The following is a 12,234-nucleotide window of genomic DNA, read 5'->3' on the forward strand; positions in this document are numbered from 1 at the left end:
ATCCCTTCAGGTCGAAAATGACCCGTCCACCACCGCTCTCCGGGTGCGGCCCTCCAGCCAGTTAGTGACCCATCTGACTGCGTAGGATCGACACCACAGTCTCCTAGTTTTTCAGTGAGAATGGGGTGAGAGACCGTGTTGAAGGCCTTCCTAAAGTCCAAAAAGACTATATCCAACGCGACACCTGCAATCAGGGATTTGGTGACCTGGTCACAGAAGGCCACCAGGTTGGTCTGACAGGTCCTGCCTCTAATGAACCCATGTTGGTTGCCCCTAAGCATAGTCTCCCCTGCTGGCCCCTCGTGGACATGCGCCAGGATAATTTTCTCAAAAAGCTTACCCAGGACCAAGGTAAGATTCCATTGCAAAGGGGCATTCCAAGGGGGCAATGCCATTCATAGATTCATAGATTCATAGATTCATAGATTAAGGGTCGGAAGGGACCTCAATTCCTTGGCATTGCTCCTTTAAGGGTCACCAGTTCAAACAAATAAACAAAGCCTGGGCTTGCCTTGCTTGTTCAATGAGTCAGTTCAACAAATGTAATAGTCTTCCTTGTTCCCAGACTTTGGCTATTCTTCTTCCTGATCCCTGGTTGTTGCCTAGCTGCCCACCTGGGGCACACCTGGCTATTCACATCCCTCTAGGCAAGCTGCTTGCCACCTGCCAGCAGTCACACTTCCTTTCCAGTTAGGGAGGGGGTTTCTGGCATAGCTCTCCTCCTTGGGAGCTTCTCCAGTACTTCCCCACTGTGTCCAGCAGCTTCAGATGTGCTACATGCGGTCCTGCCAGCCAATCTGGGAGCTCCAACTTTTCCTCGTGACTATATCATGGCTGTTACAGGCTGTGTTTCCCAGCTGTTCCCTATTCCTAGCCCAACCTGGCTGTCTTCCTGGTTTGCAACCCGGGTAGACAATCTGAGAGGGGCTTTTCTGGACACTGTGCTGCCTGGTAAGTGTCCTGTGCCCAAGCCCCTGCTACACTATAATTGTGGCTTCAAGAAAAATATCAAATATTGTAAGGTTCATAACATCCTTGAAATTATGTTTAAACTGTTTATTTTTCTTAGATAAATTTTTAATCAAAAGATTAAAGAGCAAAAGCATAACATACTTATGCTTTCATTTTTTTAAAGCTAGATAATCCCCTGGTCTAAGCTGAGCCACAGTCCATGCAAGACATGGTGCAGGTGTGGAAAGGCCTACCTTGCATTTTTAGCATGGGTCAATGGAATGTACATAACAGCAGACCCCATACTGATAAAAACCCCAGAATGGGTGCAACTCTGCTGGCTTCCACCACTCAAGGAATCTGTTACAACTAGGGTGACCATGGCCAAGTACAGATAGTAAAAAAGCCTAAGGCTGAATCAATTCAATCTTTGCAAGTTAATCTAAGCTGCACAGACTGAACTGATAAGCAAGTGAACAGACATTCACTTTTGATTCTGGAAATACAGCCACATGCCTGCAGTGGCCCAGGCCAGAATCTGGGGGATGCTAGAACACACCTCCATGCTTGACTGGAGCAGACAGCTTGGGCCAAGCCTAGGTCACTCAACCTGAGAGGGGAGTTTGTGGGGGAAGTGCAAAGCATCCTGGGATGCTGCAGGACTGTTAGTTAACTTGAATCTGGAGGGGATCTGGGACAGAAGTTCAATAAATCGCTTTAATCAAAATCAGTTAGGTCTGATACTACATCCACCCAGGTTTATCTTAAATTAGTTTTGGCCCTTTTGAAAGCAGCTTATATTCACTGAACGTCTGTTGTGTTACAGAGCTGAACCGGCTTCCAATCACTTACACTGCTTTACATGTAATTTCTATCCCTAGCCCATATAACCCCAGTTGGGCCAGGACAGTCCTGGATTTTGTAGGGCAGTCCTGGCAGGTTGGTGAAAAGTCCCAGAAGCAGAGGCTGAGGCACATAGGCAGGGGCACACGGCACACTCCAATGGGGAGGGTGAGCACCATGGCGCTCAGGCGGGTAGGCAAGCAGGTACCAACTGCCACTGCTGCTGTGCAGGAGAAAGGCAGGAAGATTGGAGCAGTGCCCAGCCCAGCCCACCCCCACCTCTAGCTGCTGTTCAGGAGCCAGTCCATGCAAGCACCATGCTGCTTCCCCTCCCCGCCAGACTGCAGCCTGTGTCCCCGTTCCCGCCTCTGTCTCTGACTGCAGCAGCGCTGCTGACTTGGGGGGGCATGTCCCCCCAGTTTTCCTTCAAAATAGTATGGGGTCACCCTAATTATAACTCTGGTTGCAGTAAAACTTCTATGGACAGCTACATTTACACCAGAATTTCTGCCCCGAATCATCCCAAATTCTCCACAACAGCCGTAATTTTCTGAGTTGTGTCTTGGTGTCCCTAAAGAGTCCTTGACCTAAGATTTTTGTCTTGAATTTGAACCACTGAACCTGAATGCAACAACCCCCCACGAATACTACCACTAAAGCATAATGTTCTGCTCCATTTGCTGAGAGGGTACGGCATAACACTGTTTGGAGCTGCACAGATGAAGCTATACAGCCTCCTATTTCAGGAGTAGCCCAGGTTTCTTTCCAAACTGGAAACAGATTAGTCAGATCTGCATGGTGCTGTACATCAAATTCACTCTTACTCTCAGCACAACTAATTAGTTTAGATCCTGTACTATATTAAGACAGCTATGCTAATCAGAACCAAAGTTCTGTAGACTTCTTCTGGTTCTACAGTTTGTGGAATTTCCAGGACTACATCCTGTATTTTGCTTCCTGAAAGTTGTCTTTTTTAGTCCAGGGGCAAATTCAGCCACACACACTCTCCCATTTTCTTGGTCTTTTGTTGCTCCAATTTACTAGTACTTCATACCCTTCTGAACTGCAGTTGTATTGCCACATAAAGTACAACAGAGTGAGGAATCAAATCTATACTCTTCAGACATTTGATCAGAAGATTCATATGATGTACCAATCCCCATTAATTACTCCTCACCTACTACTGTCTTCACCATCTCCTACTAAGAATCTGCCATGGTTTAAGTGCTACAAAACCCTCGGTTTTTCCTAGATCTCATTCATAACAGTATCTAAACAATACATATTTTACACCTATTTTCCCAGTGATCTGGCTTTCCACAGTGAACAAGTTGCTATAAACATATCAGAGAAAAAACAAAACAATGTTGACAAGAACAAATGGCTATAAAACTAGCAATGAATAAATTTAGGCTAGAAATGATAAGATTCAGAGCCCCAATCTCTTAAGGACTACGAAACAGAAAAAGAATTCCAGTAAGACAAAAGGGAACAAAGTGACTACACTTTTAAGATGCATCTTGAGAAATTTTTAAAAGGAGACTACACAATACTGTTGTCTGCAACAACAGCAGCTAGATTTCATTAGTCTTCAAGCCCCTTTGTATCCTGTATCCTCTGTTCTTATATAATGGTTATACTGTGTGCGTATGTATATATCTAGATAAGTTACACTGTGCCTACAGTTACGCTGAAATTATGAGGCAGTCCTTCTCTATGTGCACTTTTAACAAAAGAGAAATGTACATTATTATATAAGATTCATTCAGATGCTTTGTATTCAAATACCAAATACCAAAGAAATAGGGAATTCTGTTTAAGATTATTCCTCCCGTGCTGCCAGTGTATAGCTCCCATTCAAAATTACTGAGCACCAACAGTAACTCTCACCATGCATTTTATACATACACTACAGTTCCTTTTTGTCCACTGCACTCTCAGGCTGTTTTCCTCAAACGCCTATTACTCAGTCAATTTTTATTAGGATATGTCATCTGCTTCTGTTTTCTCATTGGTTTATACCTTTTAATTATTTTGCCATTCCTTTTCCATTTGGTTTTTCTTTTGTAAATTGGTAGAAATCACCATCGCCAACTAAAGACTACACAGTTTTTCAGTACTGCTGAACATGAATGGATGGAAAAATTTAGTGACAAAGGTGCCAAGTCATTAGTCTTTGGGATTTTCATACCTACAGATCCTTCACTAGAAACTGCCATAGCACACAAGTGCCACCTTAAACTACATCAGCCTAGGTCCCTTCGAAGTTCGTTGTTAACAGACTACTCCTGCATCACCTTGGAGTTAATTTCATAGAATCATAGAATCAATGAGTGGGAAGGGACCTAGACAGATCATCTGGTCCGACCCCCTGCCATGGGCAGGAAGGAGCACTGGGGGTGGCAGGGGTCATAAGACCCCAGCCAGGTGCCTATCCAGTCTCCTCTTGAAGATCTCCAGGGAAGGTGAGAGCACCACCTCTCTGGGAAGCCTATTCCAGGCTCTGGCCACCCTTACAGTGAAGTAGTTCTTCCTAATATCTAATCTAAACCTATCCTCCCTCAGCTTGTGGCCATTGTTCCTGGTGACTCCAAGGGGGGCCCTGGTGAACAGACTTTCCCCGAGTCCCTGCTGCTGGCCCCTGATAAGGTTGTAGGCAGCCACAAGATCCCCCCTCAGTCTCCTCTTGCGGAGACTGAAGAGATTCAGGTCCCTCAGCCTCTCCTCATAGGGCTGGCCACGGAGGCCCCCAACCATACAAGTGGACCCTCCTCTGGACCCTCTCCAGGTTCTCCACGTCCCTCTTGAAGTGCAGCGCCCAGACCTGGACACAGTACTCCAAGCTGTGGCCTGACCAGCGCCACAGAGGGGGAGCAAGACCTCTCTGGACCTGTTAGTAATGCCCCTGTTGATGCATGACAGGGTGCGGTTGGCTCTGCCTATTGCTTTGTCCCACTGGCGACTCATACTCATCCTGGAGTCAATCCTGACTCCAAGATCCCTCTCTGCTTCTGTGCAGAGAGGGTTAGGAGGGTTTTGAATAGTGTAACTAAGGTGTAAAAACAAATGTGAAATAAAATGAGAGATTCTGATTTTTGAAGTTAAAGCAGTGGTTCTCAAACTTTTTAGATACAAGGCATACCTTGGAAATGCCAGGTCTTAGTTTTCACCTGGTTTTTAACTATGGAAAAGTAACAAACCACTTCTTTGTTGCAAAAAGTCAGAAAGATAACATGTCAGAATGGTTTTGATACTCTGGATTCCTGTTTGAGACTTTTGGGTTTATCTTGCGAATCACGTTTGCTGTAACACCCTGGTTGAGAATCACTCATGAAAGTAGTCACAGCAATTTCTTCAATGCAGAAATATAAGTTGGTGGATACTGCACCAGAATGTAAGCTGATATAAGAGATGCCCAACTTGTTACACCATATGGGTGCTCTCCCACTGCACCATAACATGCTGTACAAGAGGCCCCTTACCCCCAGAGCCATGGGTTCCATTGGACCCATAGGCTGTACCACCATCCATGCCTGACCCACACGGGTAGGGGTAAGAAGCAGAAGCTGGAGGAGACCCTGGTAGCAGATCAGTGCGGGGAGTGCTGCCTGGTCAGGACTGCTCAGGCTGCAAATTAACCCAGGTAGCCTGCAAGCTGTGAACTGGGACAGCCCTGTTCTAAAGCAACTAACAAGATAAATGGAAAAGGAAAAAGCCTCTTAAGAATATGGCCTCTACCCAGTTCCCTTGTACATTAAGTACATACTTAATGTAAAGATACATGCCTACAAAGAGAAAGAATGACTCCTACAATATTGCATAAAAAGCGCACCTGCAAAACTAACATGGAACAGTTTCATTTTAAACATAAAATTACAAAAGAAGTTGAAAAAACACATTAAAAATATCAGGCAATATGTACCAAAAAGGTAAAATGGCAGCATAACAGCAGACAGCATTTTGATTATAGGACCACATTATAATGAAATTTCAAAAGTTAACAACAACGAAACATTTGAACAAGAACTAAAAGAACAGTTATTCTTAGATGACTTTATATATATTATATATATTCCGCTAGCCAAAAGAAATAATGATCTGACAAGAACAGGATCAAGTAATGCAGTATTTAGGCTAGCTACTTGGCAGTAAGCTTTATAAGTACTAAATAAAGCAACTTTATCAAAGATCTGAGCTTTAAAATTTTTCATACATTTGGATTATAAATTTTGAACTATTTATAAAATGGACATAATTTAAATTATTCATGTAAACAGAAGCCTTATCACATGTAAGATGTTGAGAAGAGAGAGGGCAGATTGGCTAAACTGTTAAAATACTTCTGTGCGTGTCAGTACAAGAGCTAGAGGCAAGGATTTCTTAGGGTGATATCTTTAATTGGATCAACTATGAAGCTGGGATAAAGTTCAACAAGCTTTTGAATGTAAGACATTCTTCCTCAGGTCAGTACAGCTGTCTTTCTAATAGATAGGTTTTCATTCTATCCCTCACATAAAGCTAGAAAATAAAAATAGCTATACCGAAAAGGTTCTGAGCTAGTCCTTCACCATATGCACTTTTAACCAGTAACAAAGAAAAAATGCATATTGTTCATTCAGTGTTTGACAGTCAAGTGACAAAGAGTAAGACAAAATGTCCATGGTATCGCAACAGGGAGAGACCAGAAGCAGGTCTGAAGAGTGGGTAAAGGAAGAGGAAACCTTATAGTCAGACATAGTAGACCCTAGCTCACAGGTCAGCAACGTTTTTAGGCAGAGTGCCAAAAACAACTGCAACCTTGACTTGAAAGATGTTGGTGTGCCAAGGGCAGATGGTGGGGGAGCCACAAGGGGCCTAATCCTTGTTGTGACAGTGCAGCCCTGGCCCCTTCCCCACAATCCACCCAAGGCACATGTGCCAAGAAAAATGCCTTTGAGTGCCACGCTTTTAAACCTGTGCCAAGGGCTGCCAACCACTGCCATAGCTCCTCTGTGTATCACAAGAGAGTGGAGCTTTGAGACAGGACTTCTCTGGCTCCTAGTGCCAGGTAGGGGATAGGAAAGAAAAGCCAGATGGTTCTTGCATCCTACCCCTCAACTTTCAAGTATTTCTAGGTATATGGAGATAACTTTGCTCCAACAGCTGTCCTGAACCCACCCTTATAATTGAAGTATATTTGCTTGCATTTCCAGGACGCAGGTGTCTGAGCAATTGCCTGTTTTGTTGAACAGAAAGGAGTTTCCTTCTTACTGAGTTGAAGTGATGGAATCAACATTTTTCCCTTCCTTAAAGCACTGCTGATATGGTTACGCTAAAAAGAGTACAAAGAGAAACTCTAACATGAAGAGGCAACCTAGAAATGTTTAAGTCATAACAACTTGTGACTGGTGTCTACTTTGGATAAAGATTAAACAGTGCCAGCCCCTGGAGTTTTATAGGACAGTAGGTTCAGCTTCCCCTTTTGCCTTTAAGAGGAAGAGGAGACCTGAAGTCTGTGTGTACCGAGATCCCCCTGGAGCAAGAGTATTCAGAAATGCACAGGAACTTCCCTGAGTTATTGGTTATAATGGTACATGCCGTTCAGTACTTGCTCTGGGCCCAGTTAAATGCTTCGTGTACAAAGTTAAGCTAAGCAAGTTGTGCCCATCCCCTTGTATTTCATTTGTCATTTATGTCCTGATCCATCTCACATAAATAGCTTCTAATCTAAAGGAAGACAAGGTGCCATGGGTGACTCACAGGAAGGAGCAACATTACATGTAATGGTCTTTCCCCGATTTAATTTAATTTAATTTACTCTTTCCTCCCACCTCCATTTTTTTTTTCTATTTCACATTTCATCTTTCAAGTGAGAAAAAAAGTACATGCACTGCATGATCTGTTAGTGTGAAAGACAGAAAGATGAAAGGGAACAAGTGTTAAGAATTCTAGGTTAAACTAAATTTTGCATTCTTCCTGGATTATTTGGAAGCTGAGAAGGAAGCCACACACACACACATTAGCACATGTAGACACCCCTTTCCCCACCACCAGAGCTAAAAATTACTTAAGTGAAAGTATGAATAATATAGGCTGACATTCTGTCACGCCCAGAAACATCAGGCCTTTTTCCTTGGGCTTCAGTTCTCAGTTGTACTGACAATCTTCAGCAGAATTCCAGACTAAGCAGGGCTACAGCCAAACTAAGTTCTTCCCACTGACTTATGGGCTTGCAAGAACCTTCCGCTTTCTGACAGGTCTTCTCTAGTCCTCCTACAGGCCATCACCCAGGAGTCCCCCTGTCCAGTGCCTTTCATAGGAGCTAACCTGTTCCATCTAAAAGCTTCCTTCCTTAACTGAGCTCCTTCTACATCCAGAGGAATCAGGTACCCATCAAATCACCTGACCCCTTCCCAATAGCGACCGATAAAGCCCTTAACCTGGTTCCAGACCCCGATTCTTGAAGTGTTAGACCATCTCACTAGAGAAAGACAAATATTGTTCTCTTCTTGCACAGAGTATTTTATAATTTACCTTGGTGTTTGCCATGTCCACTATGTACTGGTCGCCTTTGACGCATTCCATTACTGGAAAGCCATCTCTGTCAAGAACTTTAGCTTGAGAGTTACCAGAGACAACAAGAATGACATCTCCTGTGCTGCTATACTGCAAAGATTTGATCTGGTGGCTGGGGGGGAAAAAAAAAAAAAAAGGAAAAAAAATTCACATTTCAGTTGAATACAATTCTGGCAAGCTAATTTTATGGTTAAAATGCAGCAGCAGTGGGAGAACAAATGCGTTATAAAGAAACAGAAACTTATAACTGTGGAGAAACCTGGCATCCAAAAATCAGAAGCCACACCTACAGTTAAAAAATAGCTTTTGCACAAGACGTTCCTACCGGATTATAACAATGTTAAATCCAAGGTTTCATTTCCCAGACATTTACTGTAAGACTACTCCTGCTAACTTTAGGAAACAGCAGAACAGTCAAACGAATTAGCTTTTCAGGACAGATGTTCCCTTTTATCTAAATTCTCTAAAGCAACAAGTATTATATAAATAACTATAAACAAGGTTCCAATGCTACATTTGCATGCTTAACAGTATGATAGGAAACCAGTCATTTCTCAACATTTGTCCATCTTTTCTCATGTACAGGAATGCAGATATGTCAAAGCCAAAGATAAAGGTAAAACCACAACCCTCTCTATACACCCATCTCTATACAAAAAGCAATGCCATGCTAAAAGAAGGACATAGGTGGTCAGAAAAGGAGATGCTTCCAAGGGATGTAAACTATATCTTTTTCTTATTCTCTTCCCTAATCAGGCTGATAATGCCATACCTAGTTTAGCTTATGAGAAGTGTAAATTCAGATAGTCTAAACAAACTGAATTTTGTTTGAAACCCATTTTCTGTCTGGGGACATTATCAAGAGTAACAATTAAGGAGAACTACTGAAGATTAAAGTGTGCCTACAGATGACATACAATCCCTTTGTCTCAACCTTGAGACATGGACAAAGATGCTCTCTCTTCAAGAACTGACTAGCCATCCAGCTCCAGACCAAAGAGAAGAAGAGTGTGAGCAGTAGACATAACAGCAATCCAGTGTATTTAAAAATCCACAATTTAAAAAAAAGTGAAAAATTTAATTTTTCAATTAAACCAAAATATTCTGAGCATACAGGCACAGGCACACAAAACCTCCTCTACTACCTACAGAGTACACAAGGTTTCAGGATGATTTTTTCTAAAGAAAATTACACTATTTACTTGCATGACATGCACACATTTTCCCCAAAAATCAGCCCCCAAGATTTGGGTGCATGTCATAAGTAGGAAAGCTCCTTAGAATAGAAGCACTCTGCTTCAATGAATTTTCCATTGTGCAATAGCAGTATCAGTACTATTCAGGCAGCACAGGAAGTCAGTTGACTTAATGGCTCATTATACTTCATTCCACAGGTGTTAACAATTGTGCTCTGTTTATAATGATCTTGATGTTCCACTAATCTTGCTAACCTTTCATTGGACAATTTTGCAATCTGCTAGCTGTTGTTGGTGTCTCCTCCTATTTCACAGCCTTGGAGATTCTTCAGCTCTTTTCAAAAAAACAGTTCTACCCATGGAGACCAGTTTTCATCAGCAGCTTGCATTTCAGTTTTTGGTTAAGCACGAAAAGGCAGGTTGAGCAAGCTGAAGATTAGGTTTTGTCCCTGCCCTATGCAGCTGTAACTCTAGAAATATCTTTTTCCCTTCATTCTGCTGTCCTAGAAACAAGATGTATATCATATTTGGGTGTGTGATATGTGAAAAAATATGGTAGTAGAGGCTGTTAAGCTGGGAATGGAAATTAAGTAATAAGGTTAACTGTAAAGCTATTGTGATTTTATATTAGAACAAAAACCTAAAAGGACTAGAGTCCATCTCTGCTACTGAAATTACAGCTAAATATATTGACATATCAATTCAGAATGATTTAAAAAGGAATTTAAGTGTAACAGTGTCACAAGGAAGTTAACACAGTTTTTAACTCAAGCACTAAAATTGACATGTTACAGTGAAGGAGGAGGCTTGGTGCCATCACGTTGCTTTCTAGAAGAAAGAGGGGAGATAAAACATGCACACCTTCTCCGAAAGGAAAAACTCTTGTTGATATATAAAAGAAATGTGAGTATATGGTAGATGTACATGATGAGTCAGCACTGTCAAGGATGACTGTCTTCCATGAGTGTCTGAAGATGGGTGATGCGACCTATTTGGGATTGACAGACTCTACTGCAGCTCGGACATGCGTTTGGTCTGTAACACAGAGTTTCTTCTGCTCATGCTTTTCCACCTCCTGTTGTTGTCATGAGGTTTCAAAGTACTGAGATGTCTGCAGCACACTTTTCCTCCATTTTCAGCAGTCCTGTGCAACAGTCTCCCGTGAGTTGACATCAATGTTACATTGTTTTAAGCTGACCTTGAAGATGTACCTGAAGTGCTTTTCCTGCCCTCCTCTTAAGCATATGCCTTGGCTGAACTGGGAAAATATAACTTTTAGGAGTCTCAAGTCAGACATCTGGATGATATGGACGGCCCAAAGATGTTGATGTTGGATAATCCTCGCCTCAATACTCATAGTGTTTGCTTGTAGGAGAGCACTAACATTGGTGCATCTGTCTTCCCACTGGATTCAGAGAATCTTCTGCAGACAGCATTAATGATATTTCTCCAACAACTTTAGATGTGTTTTGCATGTTGTCCATGTCTCAGCTCTGTACAACAAGGTGGGGATCATGACTGCTTGATAAACTATGAGACTGGTTTTGGATCTGATGTTGCGATCTTCGAACACTCATTTCTTCAGGTATCCAAAAACTGTACTTGCACATGAGGCCATGTTGGATTTCTTCATCGATGTCAGCCTTCTATGAGAGATGGCTGTCTCACTCTGTACAGCTTGTCTAACTCTAGCCCAACCACATAATTTGTCCAATAAAAGAGATCACCATAAGAAATCCTTTCCTTCCTGAGATACCCAATTTCTGCAGTGATCTGAGCAACATTCCTGAATCAAGCTCATAAGGCAGAACATGGCTGTTCAATTTGTAAAACAAGAAATAAGAACTGCTTGTTGGAATAATTCCAAGATACCCAGGATTAATTGAAGTAAGGTTGGGAGGGCTCTTTTAATGAAAAACAGTTAAGCTGTCAATGATCAAAAACCCATTTCGATTCTTACCAAAGTGTTTCAGTAGCTTTTCTCAGCATTCAACTAATGGATTATGACTTAAAGCATGTTAAAACCCTTTCCAACAACTTTGGACTGTGCTTCCCTAGGGTGCTTTAGTCAAGATCTTCAGTGGTCATGTTTCTGCAGAATATCTTGCTTCAGACGAAGAAGAGACTACTTTGGATGCAACCCTTGGCAAATTTTTCCTTTGTTTTTAAAGGAAACTAAGGAAATCATTACTGAAATTAATGTTGAATTTTGGTTGTTGAGCATCCATGAAAATGTGTCACTTATTAACTTCATACTTTAGGATTCATGGGGCGATGTCTTTATAAACTGACACATAATTAACTTTTCTTCCCCACTCCAACTGTACTAGCTAAGGGTTATTTGTTAACAGTAGCTTTATTTAACACCTCAGCCCCATAACTGAGAATTACTGTTCAGAATATATGACATACTGTAGCATATATTAAAGAGGTTTTCTCTGAACACAGCAATGTAAAGGTTCTTTTATCATCATTTCAAGGATCTCTGGCAAGCCTAGCTGTATTTGTCTTATGACACAAAAGCCAAAAACACTTCAAACATCCTATTATGCAATCCAAACTTTCAGCCAAAAATCATTATGACCTTGAGGTTTTAATAAAACTGGATATTAATGTATGCCAAATGCTACTTCATAGACTAAATGTAGGCTGAGGGTACAAAAAAAAAAAAAAAAAAAAAAAAAAGGGG

General features: G+C 41.8%; 1 protein-coding gene across 1 annotated transcript in view; it reads right to left on the reverse strand.

Moving 5' to 3' along the window:
- WDR70 (WD repeat domain 70) overlaps positions 1-12,234 on the reverse strand; it is a 331,125-nt gene that overhangs the window by 220,238 nt on the left and 98,653 nt on the right. The window contains exon 8 of the mRNA XM_019517943.1: positions 8,308-8,461. Coding sequence (XP_019373488.1) covers positions 8,308-8,461 — 154 coding nt within the window. The remainder of the gene's footprint in view (positions 1-8,307; positions 8,462-12,234) is intronic.

Source organism: Gavialis gangeticus, unplaced genomic scaffold (assembly GCF_001723915.1).
Source record: "Gavialis gangeticus isolate Ggan-Ray unplaced genomic scaffold, GavGan_comp1, whole genome shotgun sequence".
NCBI lineage: Eukaryota > Metazoa > Chordata > Crocodylia > Gavialidae > Gavialis > Gavialis gangeticus.